Genomic DNA, 24770 nt, shown 5'->3' on the forward strand with positions numbered 1-24770 from the left:
TACCCGTCAGTACAGTTCCATCTTGATCCCAATCCCCCTAACCTGTTGGACATCCTTCCCATCTTTATCTCTCTGACTGTATGCACTTTTGTTTGGTCCCAGCTAACTTTGTCTTCACATCGCTCCGTATCTCCCTGCACTCCAGGTGACTCTCTTCAGTCCTCAGTTTGGACCACTTCCTCTTCACTGCCTCCTCTTTGTCCTCTGTTCTACTTTTTTCCTTCTCTCCTCAGAATCATTCTACACATTACTAAAGATCTACCACAACCTTGCAGTCATTGAATTCTTTCAGATTACATTGTCTACACAAGATGTAATTTGCCTGTGTGCTTCTATCTCCACTCACTGAGTTCCTTTCTCTTTTTGAAGAAAGTATTCGCTACAGCCATTCCTATCCTCTTTGCAAAGTTTACCAGAATTTCTTCTCTTCTAACTCACATCCTGCGTGTGGTGCATAGCCAAACCAACATTAAACATCACACCTTCAACTTCTAACTTCAGACTCAACCTTCCTGACACTCTTTTTACATTTCTGACAATCTCCTCCTTTAAGATAATCCACATTGTTTCTCTTCTCATCCAAAGATTGAACGCTGCTCCTGGGCTTTGAGCCTAGCTTTCCACCTGGTTTTCTGAACACATAATATGATACTGGAAAGATTTTTTAATGAAGCTCTTTGGGTCTGATAACTGTGCATCTATATTCCATGTAATGTAACTTACTTATAACAGCATGTGCAAATTATCTTAGCAAAATTATCTTAGCAAAGGGAAAAGTAAGAAATCCTTACTCTGATAAATTAAGTTTTTAAGGAATCCATCTGCCACATTTACATATTTCTAAAATTTTAGAGATATTGTATTGAGGAAACAAGTGACAGCTTATCATGAAATCATAATTTTAATTAAATTCTCCAGCGTAAAATATGAACATGAAATGGTTACGATAGTTTCTTGATTTTGCCAGATGTAATTAAATAAAACAGAGGTAAATCTTTGCAAAAATAGATTTTATATTTCTAGTAAGTTTTATAAATACTGAGACAAAGCTGCTAATAAAACAGTGTTCAAAATCGTACTCATGCCTCTAAAATGATTAAACAGAAATGCTTAAGAAATGTACAACAATCATTTACCCATTTGTTTTAGGACAAAATTCACAGTGGAAAACAATTCAAACAAGGAAAAACCATGGAAAAATCACCTAGTACAGCTTTCTACTGACAGAAGGCTAACAGACTGAAATACACCAAGACACAACCTTTATAGCAACAAGTGGAAATACACCATGAACCCAAATGTACCAAGAAAATAAGTACTGTATATTTTGCACTATAAGCTGCTACTTTTTTCCTAAGCTTTGAACCATGCGGCTTATGGGCAATGCGGCTTTTCAGTGGATCTTTCTTCAACCACCAGGGGGCTTTTTAGCAGGAAGTGAATCATTGGAAGTCAAAATTGGAAATCAAAGAAAAAAGTGCTAATTTTCATTTATAACAAGCACATGCTAGCAGCAGGTACAATGGAGAAATGTTTTCAAACTCATATGATGCAGCTTTTAAGTTGAGGGCTGTTGATCTGGCACTACAGGAGGTAAATAGAGCCGCTGCAAGTAAGTTCGGTGTTAACGAAACCCTGGTTCAATGTTGGAGACGCAGGGCTGCGTCCTTAATAAAGCCAGCAGATTTATTAGTATGCAGCCCTCTGCTGCCCTCTGCTGGATCCTTATGGAAAACCGAGAGCGGCGGAGATACCAGCGGCTTATAGCCTGGTGCTGCTTATGTACGTATCCAGTATTTTTTTTTTTTTTTGTTTTCTAAAAAAATTGTAAATGCAACTTCTAGTATGGTGTGCTCTACAGTCCGGAAAATACGGTATTGAATGTGCAGGTTTTAAAATTGGCTACGTTTTGTTTAATTAGGCCCGAGTAGCAAAGCTCTGTGCAATGGCGAAGGCCTATTAAAATCGCAAGATTTCTCTATTTTTTTTCCCCCCGTCAATTTAAGAGGTTGTTTGGGGCCTTTAACATTTCAAAAAACTCAGCAAACTTGACCCAAAATTGTCCCTCAACCAAAATTTTCGGATTCCAAAATTAGGTATGCAGGGAGATCCTCCCAAACCAAGTAAAAAAAAGTCTCCTGGAGGTACCCTCTAAAATGGACATGGAAGCGGCCATTGAGGGTCAAGGCCAAATTTTGGCCATTTTTCATGTTTTACTCACGTCAAACTTTAACAAACTTCTCCTCAGGAATTTGACCTATCGGCTTCATTCTTGGTCAGAATGCAGTAAAGGCATAGTGCTTTAAAAGTTATCAATAAAATTGACTTTTCATATATGTTGTGGGGGTGTGGCAGAGCGGTGAACCTGGTGTACTCGCCAAAACACATGAAACGCTATGACCTTCACATAAAAGTGGCAATTGGCACCAAACTTGGCATGAGGGATCCTGGTTGAATGCCTAACAATCCTATGTCATCATAGTCTGAAGTCATCTTAGCTCTGCCCCCTCAGAACAGGAAGTGACGTTTTTTATTTGGAAAGCTCCATCTCTGGCTCTCTTGACATACTCAAGATTATCTTGTGTCAGACTCTGATGACAAGTTGGTCTCATTTGCTTTAAAGTGCCATGAGTTTTCAGTGGAGGGTGTGGCCATGGCAGCGCAGCGAAGTCACAGGTCACGCCGCTGCCATACGTTTGGCACTCGATTCCACATGTTTTAGCCCAGCTGCACCAAGGCACCAGGCATTGAAGGTCAAAAGATATCAAAGGAATTGTCCTATGTTGAAGCATGTGGGCATGGCCAAGCCTCAAATCTGGCCATTCTCAATGAAACATCAAGATGGAATAACGTCCTCATATAAGCTCCCAGCTGCATCAAACTTCATTTGTTTCATCACAGACCAGAACTAATCACATTCAAGTGATCAATTGGTGACATCACTTTAGACCCGCCCTTCCAACAGGAAGCCACATGTTGGAAGGAGCAGTTAGAACAGTTCGAAGAGTCTTTCTTTATATTGGAAGAAAGACAGCTCTAAATCATACATCAGTGATTCTTGAGAATAGGGACAAAATGGGATTCAATTTTTCCAAATTTTTATTATTATTATTTCTCAACCTTATGTATGCAAATATGTCAAATAATGTTTGGAATTGTAAAGATGCTAAGGTGCAGGCTCCCAGTTGCAACATTTAAAAAAAATAACATTTTTAATGGACCTGACCCAGAACTTTGTTATCACCATCTGACAAAAATAAATATAAAATAATTATTTATTGACCCTATTAGTGATATTTTTATTTGGTTTTACAGACAAATGCTTCTCAAGAAACAAAAGAAATATTATTTAAAACGAAAAACAACAAAAAGTCAATCTGACGGAGTTGACAGTGCATGACGGAGTTGACACAGAACTGAAGGTGGTGACAAACTAGTGAGTAAAAAGAAAAACTTGATACATGTGAAGTAATGCAGTTTATGTAAGATACATTAAAATGAATTAATTGCACATTTAAGTGAGATTTGTCAACAATTTCACTGAAAGAGTCACAAAAACTGATGGAGTTGACATCTGACAGAGTTGACGAAATGCCAAACTACCTCAATTTAAATGATGTTATTCTGAAGGAGGCCATATTGTAGCTCATCAGGTCCATGAAATCTTTACATTATACCAAAATTAAGCTTTTATTTCAAAACTTTCATCAAAGTTCTGTAAATTGTCAGTTATGGTGTTCACACATCATGGTTGTGACGAGTAACTTCAGAACAAAACAGAAAAAAAAACAGAAGAATAACATAAGCTAACCAGAGCTAACAGTAAGATATTTGAAAAAATATATATTTTGTGTATATTTTATTGAAATTTTGTGCTTTATCCATAGGACCTGTTTTGTCCCTATTCCCTAGTCAAATATTTTTTTCTTTTGTTATTTTTGTCATGATAATTATTGATATTCTTGTTAATTAAATAACAATAACAATGTTTTGACCAGTGAAAACAATTTACTAATTTCTGTTTAGAAATAACAGACATTTTATGATTGTCAATTGTAGTGGACATCAGGACCATTTCAGTGTATTTAACGTCTCCACATTGTTATAGGAGAAATAAGTGAAACAGGACTCTATACAAGTTAGTAGAGGGAGATTCAGATCTGGAGTTGTCAGATGAAGATGAGGATAAGTATCAGCCTCTGGTAGGTGTCTTCATCAGATCCAGGACAATCTGATGAAGAGACAAACTCATGGTGCGTTCACATCAAACACATTTTGAGCATCAGGTCCATCTGGTTTACATTCACAGTCTATGTAGAACGTCATAAAAATGGTTCAAGATGTGCCATGCTAGTCGTTCGGAACGCTCCTCCATAGCCCTTATTGCACCTCCACATAGCCTTTAAATGTATAAGAAATGAGCCTGATGTTCAAAACACTTTTGGTGTGAACGCACCATCAGAGCCAAGAGATAGCAGGAAAGTCACCATGCTAGGTGGGACAGGATTAATTTGTATGTTTTTCTAGGACCAGACATTTGAGATGGGAATGTCCATTTCTTGGTTCTTGGTCATAAAGATCTATGCCACCCTCCATCACTTCTGGTTGTCGTACCTGGACACAAGTTTTTTCTTTGTTTGACTATCGATTGCAAATATCGTTTAGATCTTTCCTGTAAATGGTGGAGGCCATCACCACAGGTTTATCATCAAACTACTTTGTGACAGTCAGCTTCTGTTCACAGTGGTCCATCTTCTGTTAACTGGTGTTTGGTTCATCATAATGGTTTCAGTTGCGGGAAGACCCGTTTGAGAGCTTTGTAGAACTTTTTCCTCATAATTTTCCTGTAACTGCACTTTTCAGTTTTTTAGTCCAGAAGACTCTGGGAAAGCCAAGAGAGGCCATGTGTGCTGATATTCTGAAGAAAGTCCTTATTCATGTGTGTGATTTTATACTTCTGTCTTGTTCAAAATAAATGAAAAAAAATTAAATAAGTAAAAAATAAATAAAGTCTTCATTTTTTGGCAATAGTGTTTGGGGACACCTCTGCAGTTTGCAGCCATTTTTGGTTTTCATTTCAAATAACAAGCAATAGATTGAAACCAGAAATGGATAACTTCTGGTTATTAAATGTTTTTTTCAAATTTGACCTCTTTTCTTGGGTTAATGTGATTCATTAATCACTAAACTGTACATTTTTCCATTCTTTTGAATTCAGTCATAATTTAGATTTAAATCGTCCTGATGTCCACTACAATGTACATGTTGTGAAATTTAAAAAAGTATTTTAAAAAATTATAAAATGGTAAGATGTTCATGTTGACCTAAATAAATACAGAAATTGGAAGGCACATTTTTTTCTTCGGTTCTCAGGAGGATATGCATGTTTCCAGTTTTTAAGATTTTAATTGACCCATTATGTTTACTATACAATGTGTACTAAGAGAATTCTTTCCAGAAAACACACGCTGTAGTTTTAGTTTAGTATGTGCTGAAATGGAAACCTGTTACCATATAAACCTTTGAATCCAAGCACTGAGCACCCACTGCTCCTGAAGTGATGCGTTCACAATGCAGTTTATTTTTGTTTTGTTCAGGCCAGAAAACCAAAACTTTCCCTTTCGGTTCTGGCAGAGCCAGAGAATAGTTTGGTTTCTTGGTTTTCTCAATGAAACAGAGAGAGAAGTCCGAGTTGGAGAACAAAGCAGAGAGGCCACATCCCTAAAACAGAGGTGGCACTACTCTGCCCTCTTTCTCCTCTTTCTCCTGCTTCTTCTCTTTCTTCTCTTTGTTCTCTTAATCCTTGTCCTTCCAGCTCACAGTTTTCTCCCTTGGTCCCGTTGTAGCACTGGCACTTGAAGTGCTGACGAAAGGCCATCAGCTCTGCTTGACCTGGGGATCCCGTGACCTTCAGCTTTCCGTTCTGACTTGTGATCCTGTGAGTGGAGGGGTTGAGGTGCAGAAACACGGTGCTGTCTGGTTCTCGGCGAAGACAGCGACCGTTAAAATTGCACAATTTCTGACTGCACTCCTTTGCTGCTGTGGTCACATTGAGGAGGTACCGTCCCATGTCTCCCCGAGAATAGACATCAAAGCTTTGACAGCCGATCTGAAGCACAGAGGATAGATATTAGCTTAAAAATACATAACAGCAGCCTATGCAACATGAGAGGACGAGGCAAAGTAATGCTCTTACCTTAGATACATAATATTTGTCCAACGAGAAGATCACTCCTGCAGCTCCCAATGCAACGCTCTCGCCAATGGTGTTGACCAAATCTGTCTGCAAAGGATGTATATGAATACTTTAGCTGTATGAGATGTATTATAGAGAATCTGAGCTCTAGTTACATATAGAGCTGTGGGTTCTATATGTAACTACAGCCCACAGTTAAATATATGATCTTTAATGCCATATGAAAATAATAGCTATTTTATGGCCAAAAATATAATGCGTTGGAAAAATCTAATCTGGTCAAGGGTTACCTTGAGTTACTACCAAATTAACATAATCACATGTAAAATGTCTGGACAATAGGAGCAGATTGGAACAGAAGCTACATTCTTTGACGTGCACACACCTGGCCAGTAAACTTGATTCAGCAGGTGGAAACTAAATGTAATTTAAGAACTATTTAACTCTTCATTGGGATCTGAGCTAAACTATATATATATTTTTTTTTTTTTAACGACAGACTGCTGGATTTCACCAGGTGAAAGTTAATTCTTTACTATTTCTTATTTTTTCACTTTCTCCCTCATAACATCAATTTATATCCCCATGGGGTGTTTTGTTGAATTAGCAAGGAAGAAAATTGAAAATTGACTCAGACCTGAGCTCTGTAGATACCAAGTTTTATATTTTTGAAATTTCAGCCTCAGTTTTTCATGTAGCATGCTGGATTTACACAAAAAGGCAAACTTTTGGAAATCTCAGATTAGGTAAGGAACCACATTCTCTAGAAATGCACACCAAATGTAGCTTTTTTAGAGTAAAATCCAGCCTTAATGAGCTAACTGCAAATATAAAAAGTTACGGGCATCTTTAAACATCAACTCCAAACTATTAGTTGTTCTTAAATAAAAATATTTCAGTGATTGCCCTGGTTCAAATTATAAATAATTACTCATGATAGAAAAATAAAAATAAAGTGTTTTTGAACTTTGGTAATTATAGGAAACAACAAAAATCTGTATCTGGTAGGTCATAGTTTTACAAAAAGTGTAACTGTCCTTCTAGAGCTGCTGCCTGGTGGCTGCTGCAGAGTGCGGCGGGTGTATTTATATGGGTGGAGCAGAGACATGTAGAGGGAACATATCGGGCTGCTTTAGCAGATGCTTAGATTAGGTTTACGGACAACTGGAAAATAAATGTGTGCCAAAGGTGCCACACAGAGAAATTGACAAAAAAGCTATAAATGGCTGGAAAAAGTGAGAGTTAATCTATAAAACTGACAGAATATCAAAATACAGACAAAAAGCTGGAGGACAGAACATGTTTATGTTTCCTTATGATTCTGCTATTTGTCATTACATTGAAAATAAATGTTTGTATAATTGTTATATATTATACAGGTTAACTTAAAAAGTGAGGTGCTAATGTTACAGGCTAATTTTCAATTACAGAAAAGTCATTGTTAAAGCTGCACAAATATGAAAATTCGGGACGATGTGAATGTCCGATATTATTACTGCTTGTCCGACAGTATTTACCGATAATTTTTTTTACATTTTTTATCGGATTACTTGATTAATCGTAAGAAAAATCGAAAGATTACTTGATTACTAAAATAACAGTTTACAACAGCACTGTTTTCTCCAATCAACCAACCTTAAGTAAAAGTTTGTTGTAATTCTTGTAAGCGGGTCGGGTATAAACAAAAACAGGACGTGCCAATCCATCCCCAACAGATGCAAGGCGCATTGCGTACTGCACCCTTTTCTGGACAAACAGGCGTCCCTGATTTTTGGAGCTCAGTACCTCATCCAGGTATATTTCAGGAAAAAGGGCAGTGCTTTCATTCCACATCCAGTTCAGTTGATCATTTTCCTTAATCTCAACATCACGACAGTGACCTGTGTAGGTTTCCGACTTATTTCCCTCGTACTCATTGTTGAAACATTCAGGAAACATGTAGTATCCCCACAGCTGATTCTGTCTCAAATATTTACCCTGCCTCAGGGTCCCCAGCATCAATTCACGAGCCGCAAGTTCAAATTCTTGTTGCGCAACATTTTTCAATTGCCCTGGAGACAACGTAGCGTTCTTTCTGCTCACCAGTTCAATTGATTTCATTCTATGGACAACTCTGAAAACCCAGTTTCGGCCCCACAAGGGGTTCCATTTCTGCCAGTCAATGACAGTCAGACCTTTAGCCTTGGGGTCTGGTATGTATTTGTCTAGATCCTGAGACATTTTTTCAAGGTGCTGAGCAAGATTGACACTTTGTGGAAGGCCCCCATTGACTGCTGTGTTTTCAAGGGTATAGTAGGGATAAAGCCCGAGGTTATCCTTATAGAACGTTGTGAGATTCTGACCCGTAACGTCCTGACTGGGGATTGACACTATGTCAAACACGTCTAATGATAACAAAACACTGTTTAGTGATCCACACAACTGAGTCTGAGCGTTCCAGACGAAGAGAACTGGCTTCTTGGAGTGTAATGGCCAGCTTGTCTGCTTTGTGTCTGCTGAACCCAAGACTATCCATGATGTAAACAGAGCAAGGAGAAACCAGGACAGTCGGTCAACTGCTGAGAGGAAAGTGGGGAATACAGTCTCCATGGTGGTTCCTGCTACCTTCACTCATCTGTTTCCAAAAGACACAAAAAGATGTGAAATTGAAATAAAACATTTGACAGAAAAATCTGTGCTCTCTATATTGTTCGACTGTCTAATGTTTTATAAAAGAAACAAAAGAAAATCTAAATTGGGTCACTTCAGTCTGCAGTGTGAACGTAACCTTTGTCAACTACAGTTTGCTTCTTTCACAAAGAGCGTTCACTCAGTCATGTTTCTGCAAACACAATATGACAAAATGATCATGGAGATAATGTCCTTGGTTTCTTACCTTTTAAGATGTAAAGCAAAGTTGATTCAGACACTGCAGGGAATCAACCCGAGGGACAGCAGAGCAAAACAAAAACAAAACAAAAAAAAACTGACACAAACTTTTTTAACAAGTTAATGCTTAAATAAAAACATCTCAGTTCAATTTCCTGTTTCAAAAATAAACAACCTTTTTGCTAGTTTAAATCATGAATTATTAAATTGTAAATGTTATTAGAACACTAACTTCCAAAGTCTGTCTAGTAAACTGCATTAACTAATAATAAATGTATTACCTGTAAAATATTTTACTTTTGCTAATAGGAATGTGTGATACCTATCTATCTATCTATCTATCTATCTATCTATCTATCTATCTATCTATCTATCTATCTATCTATCTATCTATCTATCTATCTATCTATCTATCTATCTATCTATCTATCTATCTATCTATCTATCTATCTATCTATCTATCTATCTATCTATCTATCTATCTATCTATCTATCTATCTATCTATCTATCTATCTATCTATCTATCTATCTATCTATCTGTTATGGAAATTTCATTATCAAAGAATGAGAATCTGTTTCAATAATAAGAGAAAGATTAATCTTTGTCTTTAAGTTTCTTTAGTCGAAGGCAAAAGCGTTCGAAGACCCCTCTCACTGAGCGCAGTCAGTAGACGAGCCCTGAGCAACACACATCACATCGTTATATAGTCACAGCAAGACAAAGACCCGCCCAAAGTCTGATCTTATCTCTGCTGCCAGATGACCACATAAACATCCTGACCCCCTCCTCATGAACTATCTCTCACCTCTTGGAGGAGATGATTTTATGGCAGGAAAGATAGCTGTTAAGGATTTCAGGAGGAAATTCTAACACTTCTTTGTCAGTTCATGGGTTCAGGTCAAACAGTGTACAAACTACATTCCACACATCAGTCCTTTAAGACAACTATCAGATCAAGCATTTTACCCAAGATGTCTTCAGGTCTCTTCTGCTATCACAGCTGTAGAAACATCTAAACATTATCTGCAAAATTATTTAATGGACAAACACATCTTGCAGAAATACAAAAACAAAGCAGATAATATCAGTAAATAAATTGTAAAAAGTATCATAATTTCCTTCAAGAATGAAATAAGACTGAAAATGAAATTTTCTATTACACTATCCAAATATATATATTTATACAGGTCCTTCTCAAAAAATTTGCATATTGTGATAAAGTTCATTATTTTCCATAATGTAATGATAAAAATTAAACTGTCATATATTTTAGATTCATTGCACACCAACTGAAATATTTCAGGTATTTTATTGTTTTAATACTGATGATTTTGGCATACAGCTCATGAAAACCCAAAATCCCCGTCTCAAAAAATTTGCAAATTTCATCCGGCCAATGAAAGAAAAGTGTTTTAATACCAAAAAAGTCAACCTTCAAATAATTATGTTCAGTTATGCACTCAATACTTGGTCAGGAATCCTTTTGCAGCCTTCAATGCGGCGTGGCATGGAGGCAATCAGCCTGTGACTCTGCTGAGGTGTTATGGAGGCCCAGGATACTTCGATGGCGGCCTTAAGCTCATCCAGAGTGTTGGATCTTGTGTCTCTCAACTTTTTCTTCACAATATCCCACAGATTCTCAATGGGGTTCAGGTCAGGAGAGTTGGCAGGCCAATTGAGCACAGTAATACCATGGTCAGTAAACCAGTGGTTTTGGCTCTGTGAGCAGGTGCCAGGTTGTGCTGAAAAATGAAATCTTCATCTCCATAAAGCTTTTCAGCAGATGGAGCATGGAGTGCTCCAAAATCTCCTGATAGCTGCTGCATTGACCCTGCCCTTGATAAAACACAGTGGACCAACACCAGCAGCTGACATGGCTCCCCAGATCATCACTGACTGTGGGTACTTGACACTGGACTTCTGGCCTTTTGGCATTTCCTTCTCCCCAGTCTTCCTCCAGATTCTGGCACCTTGATTTCCGAATGACATGCAAAATTTGCTTTCATCAGAAAAAAGTACTTTGGACCACTGAGCAACAGTCCAGTGCTGCTTCTCTGTAGAAACCTCTGCCACTGTTTCTGGTTCAACAGTGTCTTGACTTGGGGAATGCGGCACCTGTAGCCCATTTCCTGCACACGCCTGTGCACGGTGGCTCTGGATGTTTCTACTCCAGACTCAGTCCACTGCTTCCGCAGGTCCTCCAAGGTCTGGAATCGGCCCTTCTCCACAACCTTCCTCAGGGTTCTGTCACCTCTTCTCGTTGTGCAGCGTTTTCTGCCACACTTTTTCCTTCCCACAGACTTCCCACTGAGGTGCCTTGATACAGCACTCTGGGTACAGCCTATTCGTCCAGAAAATTTTTTTCTGTGTCTTACCCTCTTGCTTGAGGGCGTCATTGATGGCCTTCTGGACAGCAGTCAGGCCAGCAGTCTTACCCATGATTGCAGGTTCGAGTAAATGAACCAGGCTGGGAGTTTTAAAAAGCCTCAGGAATCTTTTGCAGGTGTTTAGAGTTACTTTGTTGATTCAGATGATGAGGTTAACTGCTCGTTCGGAGAACCTTTTCATGATATGCTAATTTTTTGAGACGGGGATTTTGGGTTTTCATGAGCTATATGCCAAAATCATCAGTATTAAAACAATAAAAGACCTGAAATATTTCAGTTGGTGTGCAATGAAATATATGACAGTTTAATTTTTATCATTACATTATGGAAAATAATGAACTTTATCACAATATGCTAATTTTATGAGGAGGACCTGTATAGCCATATATATATATATATATATATACAGATGCTTGGTTATAAGAGCAACCATGAGACCCAATACCCACCATGGAAAAGACGGTTAGAGGCTAAGATCAAGATAACAAGGAGGGAAGTGAGTCAACTGTCAGAGCTCCAAAGGGGTGCAATGAAAAGATCAGTACCCAAGAAGTACAGCCAGATGCCCATACCTGAAGCACTCGAAACTGCCAAACAAAGGCTCCAAGCCTTGGCCAGCCGCCTAAAGAGATACACGAGAAAGAATGAAGCCAGGAGGATTAACAGGCTCTTCGCCACCCAACCAGCTAAAGTGTACTCTCAATGGCAGGGTAATAACAACAGAGCAGACCCACCCAGGCTGGAGACTGAACAATACTGGAAAGGCATATGGGAAAGGGAGGCGTCCCACAACAGCAATGCACAGTGGCTAACCTCTCTACGAGAGGACCACAGCAACCTCCCGGAACAAGCCCCGGTAACCATCACTGTGGCAGATGTCCAAGACAGAGTCTCGGGTATGAAAAACTGGGACTCACCCTGAATGGTTAACTGAAGGGCGCACAATCCTGATACAGAAGGACCCCTCGAAGGGTTCAGTCCCATCCAACTATCGGCCAATAACCTGTCTCTCTACAACATGGAAGCTCATGTCAGGCATCATAGCGGCTAAGATAAGCGGGCACATGGATAAATACACGAGCAAGGCACAGAAGGGCATAGGCATAAATAGCAGAGGAGCCAAACACCAACTCCTTGTAGACCACACAGTCGCCCGAGACTGCAAAACCCAACACACCAACCTGTGCACCGCTTGGATTGATTACAAGAAAGCCTATGACTCAATGCCACACACTTGGATCATTGAATGCTTAGAGATGTACAACATCAATAGGACTCTAAGAGCCTTCATTGTAAACTCGATGGGGCTGTGGAAAACCACCCTTGAAGCCAACTGCAAACCACTTGCACAAGTGTCCATCAAATGTAGCATATACCAAGGAGATGCTCTGTCCCCACTGCTGTTCTGCATAGGCCTGAACCCTCTCAGCCAAATCATCAACAAGACTGGCTACGGATACCAACTCAAGAATGGGGCCACGATCAGTCACCTCCTCTACATGGATGACATCAAGCTGTACGCCAAGAGCGAGCGAGACATCGACTCACTGATCCACACCACCAGGATCTACAGCACTGACATTGGGATGTCATTCGGACTAGAGAAGTGTGGTCGGATGGTTACAAAGAGAGGGAAGGTCGCCCACACAGAAGGGGTCTCACTCCCAGAAGGAACAATAGCAGACATAGAGCACAGCTACAAGTACCTCGGAATACCACAAGCAAATGGCAACCTCGATGAGGTCACAAGGAAAGGAGCCACAGCCAAATACCTCCAACGAATAAGGCAAGTCCTGAGAAGCCAGCTCAATGGCAAGAACAAGATCCGTGCAATAAACAGCTATGCCTTACCAGTAATCAGATACCCTGCCGGAATAATTAGCTGGCCAATGGAAGAGATGAAGGCCACGGATGTTAAGACTAGGAAGCTACTAAACATGCATGGAGGGTTCCACCCCAAATCCAGCACCCTGAGACTGTACACGAGCCGTAAGGAAGGAGGCAGAGGACTAGTGAGTGTGAGAGCCACTGTCCAGGATGAAACATCCAAGATCCATAAATACATCAAGGACAAAGCCTCAACGGACGATGTGCTCAGCGAATGTCTCAGGCAATGGGGAACAGAAGACAAGGTGCTGTAAGTACCATCATGGGGGGACAAGCTGGACTCAAGGACAGCACAGAGGCTCTCATCCTGGCCGCCCAGGAACAGGCCCTAAACACCAGAGCAATAGAGGCTCAGATCTACCACACCAGACAAGACCCAAGGTGTAGGTTGTGCAAGGAGGCCCCTGAGACAGTCCAGCACATAATAGCAGGGTGCAAGATGCTGGCAGGGAAAGCGTACATGGAACGACATAACCAAGTGGCGGGCATAGTGTACAGGAACATCTGTGCAGAATATGGACTGGAAGCCCTGAGATCAAAGTGGGGAACACCCCCAAAAGTGGTGGAGAATGACCGAGCTAAGATCCTGTGGGACTTCCAGATCCAGACAGACAAGATGGTAATGGCGAACCAACCGGACATTGTGGTGGTGGATAAAGAACAGAGGAAAGCCATTGTGGTGGATGTAGCAATACCAAGTGATTACAACATCAGGAAAAAGGAGCATGAGAAATTGGAGAAATACCAGGGCCTCAGGGAGGAACTGGAAAAGACCTGGAAGGTGAAGATCACAGTGGTGCCTGTGGCCATTGGGGCCCTCGGGGCAGTCACCCCCAAACTGGAGCAGTGGCTCAAACAGATCCCAGGAACAACATCAGACATCTCAGTCCAGAAATGTGCAGTTCTAGGCACAGCCAAGATACTGCGCAGAACCCTCAAGCTCCCAGGCCGCTGGTAGAGGACCCGAGCTCAGAGGATGAGAGAGACCACCCGCGGAGGGTGAGAAGGGAATTTTTTATTTTTTTATTTATATATATATATATATATATATATATATATATATATATATATATATATATATATATATATATATATATATATATATATAGAGAGAGAGAGAGAGAGAGAGAGAGAGAGAGAGAGAGAGACAGACAGACAGACATGACTGCCTTTAATATTATAGTTGTTCCTGTGTTTTTACTATACTTTTATTTTTATTGAAATATTAATTCATATCACAATATATATTGTGAAGTGTGGCAGTAACGATATGTATAACAATATTTTTTGGTATAAAATTTACAATATAAATGAAAAACATCACATACTAATTGTACATTTGCAAACATTAAAATCTTTTTCAGGTTTCATTTTTAGATGGTAAAACAAAATAATAGGAAGTGGATCATTGGAAGTCAAAATTGGAAATCAAAGAAGAAAGCACTAATTTTCATTTAGAACAAGCACATGCTAGCAGCAGGTACAATGGAGAAATGTTTTCAAACTCATATGATGCAGCTTTTAAGTTGAGGGCTGTCGATCTGGCACTACAGGAGGTAAATAGAGCCGCTGCAAGTAAGCTTGGTGTTAACAAAACCCTAGTTTGGTTTTGGAGACGCAGGGCTGAGTCCTTAATAAATCCAGCAGGTTTATTAGTATGCAGCCCTCTGCTGCCCTCTGCTGGGTCCTTATGAAAAACCGAGAGCGGCGGAGATACCAGCAGCTTATAGCCCGGTGCAGCTTATGTACGTTTCCATTTTTTTTTTTTCAAAAAAAAATTGTAACTGCGGCTTATAGTATGTTGCACTCTACAGTACGGAAAATACGCTATTTAATGTGCAGGTTTTAAAAATGGCTACATAAACAAAATGTAGCCATTTTTATCATTTTGTTATTACAAAATGATAATATCATTTTGTAATAACAAAATGATATTATCATTTTATTACTTTAGTTCATATTCAGTCTAATGTTCAATTTAAAGTGTTCTCTTTCTTCTGTGTGTATAAACTGACCTGTATGTCCCATCTGCCTGTTTGTCTTCATGTGAAACAGTTAACTTTGTGTTTCCCAGACCTTAAATTACGTTTCCACAAGTGCCTTCTTATCGACCGGAATGCTCCCTATTTTAGAAGCTGCTTGTGTGCAATAATATATATTGTCTCTGCTGCCTTTCTTAGCTATCCTCCCTCTTTTTGCTTGATAACAAAAGATAAGCTGTAACCAAAGGTCTTTAGAATGCTCAGTGAACAGTTTGGAGGAGCAGAAATGTCTTTAGCATCATGCTTTGAAGGCATGGAATAATACAACTTGTGAATAGGCAAAAAAGAATCAAAACACCCAGAATAGGTTTTCCAAGCTTCAACAGTAAATTCCACCATGGTCCGGAAGTGAGCCAAGAAAGAAAGTCTAAAGAAGATGATCCCTGCGTTCCATTTTCCACATAAAGTTTAAGTTCCTCCAGGTCATGTAGAGCATCAGAAATAGTTCCACCTGTTTCGTCAGGAACAATGATACAGAATGGTGAGCTCTGAGAGGATGTGAGGAAGTCCAGTACAACACGATTTTTCTCAGTTCAGTCAGCTCTCTCACGGTGCCGTTGGCCAGCTGGTGTGTGCTGTTGATGAGTCGCAGTAATCCATATCTGTTGATCTCAACGTGACTTCAAACCTCTCCTGCGTTTGACCTCTGGCATAACTGCACGCTTGGAGCGGGAAGTTAAAACGTGTTGTCCTTTTCTGATGAATGCAATTGGGCTGATTAGGGGGACCAAGGCACACAGTCCTCCCCAATAGCATCGCAAGACCATGTAAGCTCCATATCCACACAGGAAGTACCAGTCTGCCATCACCCGTGAACCATAGTCTCCTGGCACTATGGCACTGCACAGTGTTGTCTCCTGTCGTCCTGTCGTCTTCTCGTCCAATGTGTGATGTTGAAACTCCTCACCTGAAGCAAGTTGTCACAGTCTGGGTTGTCCTTCCAGACTTTGTTGCCGGGGGTTGCCCTCTGACCCCTGCAGGCAATGCAGTTGATGTAATCCGGTGTCGCTTCGCAGTAGGTGTAAACTTTGTTACACAAATTCCAAGGTAACATCCCAAGAGAAACGTGTCCGTTGTTGAACACGCAGCTCCTCAGAGACCCAGGTTTAGCTCCTGCTAAAGAAATGGTCTCTGGTATTTTACATGCGGTTTGTGAAAACGGGAGTACGTCAGTCGCAAATGAACAGTTCATAGCTCCAAAAAGTCCCTTCGTGGCGTCTCCTGTCCGAAGTAGAACAGAAAAATCCTTTTTGCACCATTTTCATTTTCTTCGCATTGGTACGCTGAGTCGTGGTTGTGTGCTCAGGACATAGAGACACATCTGTTTGTCATCAGTGATGCTCCCTGGTCACAGACCTGAGTTGTGTGTGGCGATTGGCAGCTGCGCACACACATAGCAATTCACCTCTTTCTCCTCGTGAGCAGTCCTGTTCATCAGTTGCCACCACAGGTTGATGCTGTAGTCATGTGAAATTATGTAAGAATTTAGTAGTTATATAGTATTACCTCACCATTTTCCCCACTTTTTACACATGGCATTGCCCATGTGTCACAATCACTTAAGCTTCAAATAAAGTCTTTGGGAGGATTAATAGTTAATTCAGGTGAACTCACAGGTTCATTGCTGTTAGAAGATCCTTTAGCAAACAAGTCTTTTAATTACAGGTTTACCTTTCGTTTTTTTTTTTTGTTTTTTTTTTTTGTTAAATTCAGCAGCTTTCAACTTTTCTATTTTATTTCTCTAAAATAAAAATGAACCATCTTTAATTTAAACCAAATCTCAAATCCTCTAATTCAAGATTTTTCTTTTTGAATTTATTGACTATCAATCAAATCTAGATTAAAATGTTTTAGATTGGAATCTAGAAAATGGGTCTTTTACTCACAATCATCAGTTTTTAGTTGCCATTTACATCTCCCAGGGTGCTTAAAGTCTCAGACTTTCTTAACCTTGTATTTCAGACAAGTTAATAATGTAAGTTTTTTATATTTTCAATTAAATGGTCAATAATTTCATCCGTTACCCAATTTTGTAATAAAATTTCTCTCGTCTCATAATAATGTTCATTCATCCCAATATAAAATACACAAATAGATAATTCCTATATGCGAACAGGATTAGTGAACACATTCTCTATCACAGCGGTGTGTGTATAACTTATCTCGCATTTCTCCTTTCTGTCTTGCTTCTCGTTTCCCCCTCCTGCTGCTGGCATCGCTGCAGCTGGTTCTCCCTCCGTCTCTCCTCCAGCTCCCTGTCAGTCCAACTGGCTCTGGTGTTGGATTTTTTTTATAAGTTGTCCAGACCGTCCCTTTGTCCACCAATAAAACAAGCAGCAACAGTTCAATTTGCTTTCTTTTTCTTTAAAACACATAATTTTCCTTCTCTACGCTGCCAAAGAGTAAACCAGCGGGGGTTGTAAAAGTTCAGTTGCAGCCAAACACGGAGATATAGTTCCAGTCCAAATGTCCAGCAGGACTCCATACAGTAGTCTGCTGCATGGCAGTTCCCAGATGTCCAGGAATTAGGATCAGCAGACACTTTAGTGCCTTCAGTGTCCAGGTGGTAGAAATTGTCCTGTCCTTTTTCACTTCTTTATCAACTATCATTGGCTGGTGATGAAGGAGGGATGTCATCTGATCGGCAAGACAGGTCTGAGTTGAGGTCAGAGGTCAGACGCACCTCAGTGACGCTCAGACAGAGGAAAAGGAAAGAAGCAAGTAAGAGTCAATTAGGGTTTCTTCGTCCTTCTGTGTTTTTTGTTTGTTTGTATTTTTACACAAACATTTTCCATACAACTTTTTTTTCTTTTCATCTTATTATTTTTTAGCATTTATGATCCAACATTTTAAGAAGTCATAAATCATTTCCTTATTCAAACACGTATAAACATGAAACATGTTAAAAGATGTAGTCCCTTTTATCCTGTCCAATATTGACCTTTAAAATGTAGAATGTACGTTTATATTAACTTCGTCTGAGTCATGTCTCACCAGAGAACAATGGATTTCTCTAAATTTGTTTATCTCAGTGCTGCAGACTGGAATGTCAGGATGAAGGAGCGAAGCTCACTCACTCCCCCCCAAGGCGACGATACGTGAAGGGTAAAACTCACAACATTTACCTCGTTATGTGCGCGAGGTGAAGGAGCGTAAGGAGCACTGAAGTGTATGGGAAAATATCATTGGCTCACCGCCCCCTCCAGACGGGGTTTTGGCGCCCCCTCTGGTGCGGCGCCCCTATGCGTTGCATACCCTGCCTACCCACTTTTTGCGCCACTGGCTAGCCAGCTAACTGCGGCTACAAAACCAGCATCAGAAGATGGTTCTTTAAGGAGCCTGAGGTGTGAATGAAGACACGAAGCAATGGTTTTAGTTTTGGTGTATATATTGGTAATTTCAAAGGGAAACAAACAACAACAAACAATTGCAAATACACAGTGAGAGACAAGTTAATTCAAAATAAATACATTCAAAGATCATAGAGTTCTTTTCCTTTTTCCTAGCTCGCCATCCTTGGGTTCAGAAGAGGATCTGATCCATCATTTAAAAAAAACCCGGCCTTTGTGAAGAGAGTGCGGTGTACCAAACGGGGATCAGCTGTAACAGTCTTGGTGACGGCCCAGGTAACAAACGCCAACAGTTCAAAAGATCAAATTAGTGGATTCAGAGATTGTGGGTGAATTGTCAGGATGACTTGTCAGCAAGACGCCAAACAGCCAGCCACAATCACAGTGGAACAGGTGATGAAGTTCAAACTGCGCTGGAGGCGGGGCTTTAAATAAGTTGAAGAATTTGGGGCAAGACAGGAAGTGGGCCCGCAAAAATAAAAGTCTTTACTAATTGACTAATTGCGGGTTACAAGATCCCCCCCTAAACTTATATGCGTCCTCGCACATGCAAGCGGCTGGTGACACACCACACTGTCACATGATGCAGAGGTCATGGAGGTCTCATCCAGTTCTAGAGCAGATGAAAAGGCTGTGCTGAGTCCTTGAAACAGGTACTGGATGCTTTGCAGAAGTGGATGCCCAAGTTTCGAATACTGCAGACGAGATGGTGGCTGACGTGTTCGAGTCGAGCATTGGACAGGTGGTTTCGGATCTGGACTGGAGAGTTTTGAAGCAGTGGATTCACTTAACATGCTGGTTTGTTCTGGAGAGGATGCAGATTCTGGGTGAGGAGAGACAGATCCTGATTGAGAGAAGGAGTTTTCCTCAAGGGGCTCCGAGTCAGCAGAATCTGCTTCATCTTCAGCTGTTTGCTCCATGTCCAGTTCAGCAGTAGGTTCAGGTCCAGACTCCACTTCCTGTTCCTCAGCAACCGTTCCATCCCTGGAACCCTGTGAGCGCTGGCCAGGCGGATCCACAGGCATAGGAGCGACAGTAGATAGAGGAACAAGTAAGTCAACCTCATGTAGCAGGAAGAAGCCTGCCCCAATATTCAAAACACCTGGCCCCTAATCACCTCATGAGGGGTGGAGAGTATAAAGGCAGACTCTCTCACCTGGTTGCTTATGCTGGCATTTGGTCACACGTCATTGGGAAGGTCACTTGGGTAGCGTGCAGGTTTTAAAGCTCTAACATCAGTAAGTAATGTTTCTCCTTCAGCATAAGACCTACAAATTCAGTATTTGACTTGAATTGGTTACATCTAGAAAACCACTGGAAGCTCCTGCTTGGTACTGGGGTGTGGCTGTAATTCACCCTCCCCAGTGCAGTTTGTACATAAAACGGGTATGTATTGTTTTATTGCACCCATACAGCTCCATAACACCAAAAATAACAATTATTTATATATAGCACATATTGGAAAGCTGATCCTCCCGCTGTGGGCTGGAAAGGATCCTCTGGTTTGGGGTGAAGTCATCCAGCTCTGTTAGGTGACAATGGTTTCCTCTGCCTTCCATTGTCTGTAAATCACCTACTAACCTTTTGATTTAATTCCAGCTCTGACACTGCTGCAGCTCACTGGAGACCCTGCTGTTTTGTTTCAGTGTTTTGTTTCAGTGTTTTCTTTCATTTTTTTGTTTAGTTTATCTTGTTTCATTGGTTGTCTTTGTTTCATTTTTGCAACTGCTTTGTTTAATCCATTTTGTTTATTTAGTTTTGGGTTTTCTTTGGTTTGAATTTGTTACTTTGGAACATTCTATTGTTTTGTGTAGCCTCCAATCTACCTGCAGCCAATTCATGGCTGCAGGTTGCAGCCATGGATTGTTTTAGACTATTATATTAAAACATTGATTATTTTAATTGGTTATGTTGGAGGTAACCTCATTTTAGTCTTTGGCCAAGTTTAAATTGTAGTAATTGTGTTTTTTTTGTATTTGCTTGTTTAACCCCACCCTCTTGTCTCCAGGCTGAGAGCTGACGGTAGTGGGAGGGGCCTCCTGGGAGACTGGAACTGTGTGTTGTGCGAGTGGCCGGTGTTGGGGTTTCTTCATGATTGAATGCCTGTTCACAAGTGTTTGGGGTGATTTATTTTGGATTTATACATTTATTTTAGGAACCAGTTCCCATTTGGACCGCCCTCCCCCTGCTGGTAGGCCTCAGTACTGTACAATCCCTTCCTATTGTGTTCCTTATGTTGTTATTGTCTATTTTTTAACATGAAACAATAAATGTAATCCCTTTTTTTGGAAAAGTCTTGTTCTCTCTGGTCACGAACCTCGAGCCTACTGGCAGTGTATTTCCTTGGGTGCAATTCCCAAGGTGGCGTTGTTGACAACTTCTGGTTGCCCTGCTGTGAGGAGCAGAGTACCAGACTCCTACCCTAGTGTTGCCACACTCAGTTGTAATTCTGGTGAGATAAGAGCAGATAAATCGGGTAAGAATACTTCCTCATTTTCAGGATCTGGAAGATCTATATTTTCTGGAGTCACGGGTGCAATCACTGTTGTTGGCTTTATTTGTTCTGGTTTGGAAGCTGGAGACGGGTAGCCACAAGGCAACAGCAGGTCACGGTGGAGGGTTCTGATGGGACGATCTTTGCCTTCTGGTTTAACTGTGTATACTGGAAGAGTGCCGGCTTTCTTCTGAATAATATACACATCTGACTCCCACCGGTCTGCGAATCTGAGTTTGTTCTTCCACATAACTTTCTCCGAGTTTTCAGTTGCAATCTTGTAACTTTCTTTGAGGTGTGACTTGAGCTTTTCAACATACTGTGAATGAGATGTGGATGTTTTTTCAGACACAGGCAGTCCAAAAGCTAAGTCAACAGGAAGTCGGGGTTGTCGACCAAACATCAGTTCATATGGAGAGTATCCAGTGACATCATTTCGGGTACAGTTGTGTGTACCAACGGCTTCACAAAATCTTTCCATTGAGTTTTATCTTCTTCTGGCAGCGTACCCAACATGTTTAAGAGTGTTCGGTTGAATCGTTCCACAGGATTGCCATGGGGATGGTAAAGTGTGGGCCTAATATTTTGGATTCCTGTAATTTGACAGAGCTCTTTGATAGTGTGAGATTAAAAATCAGTCCCTTGGTCGCTATGGAGAAGCTCTGGCATTCCATAATGAACAAGGAAGTTCTCCCATGGCACTTTTCATACAGCTTTAGCTCTTTGATTTGGGGTTGGCACTGCAACAGCATATTTTGTGAAATGATTAGTTATCACTAGAACATTTTTAGTGTTCCTTCGGTCTGGTTCTATTGAGAGAAAGTCCATACAAACAAGTTTGAGTGGCCTTGAGGTTTTAATGTTAACAAGAGGTGCAGCTTTCTCAGGTTGTGCTTTTCTTCGAATGCATCTCTCACAGTTCTTAAGTTTGTTACAGACATCAACTGCCATTCGTGGCCAGAAGAACCGTTATCTGACAAGGTCCAGAGTCCTCTCTGTACCTAAATGGCCCATCTGGTCATGAAGCTGGTTGAGGACCTCAGCCCGCCATTCCTCTGGAAGTGTCATGTCGGGTGTGATATGGTTAACCCACATGCAAGAACACAGGCAGGAGAAACAGAAAAGTTTAACAGGTTTATTGTGATGTGGAAAAAAGGACTGGTTCGAGCGGTGGGCAGCAACAGCACACTAAGAACAAGAACAGGGAAGATGGTGAGTATAAGGTTGGTGGGAAATCAGCGTTACTCCAGATAACAAAAGGGAGAATTTACAGTGGTAGTGGTCTAGTGATGCCTGGGAGGGAGACAGAGATTCTCGGGTCCAGTTCGTTAAATCTTTGGGGAACGGACAGGTCGGCCAGGGCTTGGCGAACTTCAGAGCGGGCAGTAGTCAACTTGAGAGAGAGAGAGAGAAGGAAGGATTCAGCGGTCAGCCTTGGAGAGGGGACTCGGGCATCTGACGGGTATCGTCCGCCAGCGTCACGAGGGACAAAGAGGAGTGGATGTCCAGATCCGGACGCTCGGGGAGTTTCTGCAAAAAAACAGAGATCCAAAAGGGTCGGATTCTTAGATGAGCACAACTAGGAAGACACAGCTTCAACGAGGGCTAGAGGGCCACGAGATTACCATAATAGTCAACAAACTGGTGTCGAAGTGTTGGTAACCGCCTCTCTTAAGCTGCCGGTAAGGGTGTAATTGCCGACCGGTGTGTCGGTGACATAAAAGGTCTGTCCCCCATGCAGCCATCTCCAGGACTCCATCTAGAGGAGAAAAACAAACCTGACCTCCACCCAGAACCTAACAGGAAGTACAAGTTGGTAAGTAAGCTCACCTCCAATGTTCCTTCTCCTGACGAGAACATTATTATGGAGCTCCAGACGTGTAAGCTCTTGCAGGAGTAATGGCAGATCGGGGAGCTGCTCCCTCAGAGATGGCGGTGGGTTTTCCCCTCGTTCCAACTGAGCGATGATGTGCTGAATGACTGGATCGGCTCTTTGTTTGTCAGCAATTTCACCTTCAGAAAAAGATGGCACAACGGGTGAAGAGAACTGCAAATCATTAACAAAACTGTCGGGTAAACTGTCCGTGTTAATGGAGAGAGTTTGCACAAGAGCGGCAACCTGGTCCAGGTTGGGTGAGCTGTACACCAGTTGTCTATCACATATTGCTTGGACTGAGTGCTGGTCTATGGAAATACAGGATGGATGTTCCAGATGTTGTTCAGTGAACTTCAATATTCTCTCTTTCTCCTTCAGAGATAAAGGATCAACCACCTGTTCAGCATGAGGTCGCTGAGAAAGACCATCAGCATCTGCATTTAACCTGCCAGCCCGATAAATGATCTTAAAAGTAAAAGTTGAAAGAGCTGAAAGCCACCTGTAGCTTGTAGCATCCAATTTAGCAGAAGTTAGCAGATATGTCAGTGGGTTGCTATCTGTAACCACATCGGATCCATACAGGTAGTCATACAATTTTTCTGTAACTGCCCATTTGAGAGCCAGAAACTCAAGTTTATGGGCAGGATAGCGACTTTCACTGCGGGACAGACCTCTGCTGACATATGCAATCACCTTGTTTCGCCCATCGTGTTCTTGATACAAAACTGCACCAAGGCCAGTAGAGCTAGCATCAGTGTGTAAGATGTAAGGTTTACCTGGGTCTGCAAATGCAAGAACTGGTGTCGTACTCAGCTTCTGGATAACCTCTTCAGAGGCCTGCTGGCAAGCAGTCGTCCAGCGCGCAGCAAAAGGTTCTTTGGGGTCAAGGTAATGTTGCAACTTCATCTGTTTTGATTTTTTCTGACAGGGTGGATATCCAGCTGTTAACTCATTAAGAGGTTTGACCACTGATGAGAACCCTTCCACAAACCGGAGGTAATACCCTGCAAAACCAAGGAATGATCTGAGCTCTTTAAGATTTTGAGGAACCGGCCAAGATGAGGATTTTTCCCCAAATTTCCTTGACAGAGTTTAAGGTTTTAGAGATAAAATTTTATCTGGGTGATGTTACCCTTCCCAAACTTTCTCCAGATGTAATAAAAAGGATTAACTGTTTGTGATAGGCAAATGGTGATTTGTGCAGCACTGTTGTTGGTTTGTTTAAGGGTAGGTTGTCAAAACTCAACAAGGCTTCTTAGCACAATTCTAAAAAATAACAATAATTTTGAATCTAGTGATTTTTGATACAAAAAACGGAGTCAATACTTACTGTCAGGATTAAGTACAAAATGTTAAGTATTTGTAAGCCACGGGGTGTTGTCATTTATGAATGACATTTGTACTTTTACATATTCAAAGTTGAAGTTTTAAAGTTATTTGAAATGTAATCAGTACAGAATTGACATTGTCCACATTATCACAAACATAGAAAATAAATATGGCAACTTAACTTGTTTTTCTTTTTTTGCTCTGTACCTGGTCATTTTTTTAGTCAAAAATGTGCAGCATTTAATGTCAATTACTTAATTATTGTTGCCAAAGAAACGTTTTATTGTAAGAAGTAGAGATGAGATATTCTACCACACATGCACAAGTTTTGCATTTTCA

The 24770-nt window shown here is 40.9% G+C and overlaps 1 protein-coding gene across 1 annotated transcript; it reads right to left on the bottom strand.

The window, feature by feature from the left end:
* Positions 1-5558: 5558 nt before the first annotated feature.
* Positions 5559-9194, bottom strand: LOC145551689 (hyaluronidase-1-like). Its single transcript, XM_081607130.1, has 4 exons — positions 9072-9194; positions 7832-8810; positions 6197-6283; positions 5559-6109 (listed from the first exon to the last, which is right to left on the bottom strand). The coding sequence occupies exons 2-4, from the start codon at positions 8783-8785 to the stop codon at positions 5666-5668; spliced, it is 1485 nt and encodes a 494-aa protein (XP_081463256.1). The 5' UTR covers positions 8786-8810; positions 9072-9194; the 3' UTR covers positions 5559-5665.
* Positions 9195-24770: the final 15576 nt, after the last annotated feature.

The sequence above is a fragment of the Poecilia reticulata genome, chromosome 5, assembly GCF_904066995.2.
Source record: "Poecilia reticulata chromosome 5, P_reticulata-male-v2, whole genome shotgun sequence".
Lineage (NCBI taxonomy): Eukaryota > Metazoa > Chordata > Actinopteri > Cyprinodontiformes > Poeciliidae > Poecilia > Poecilia reticulata.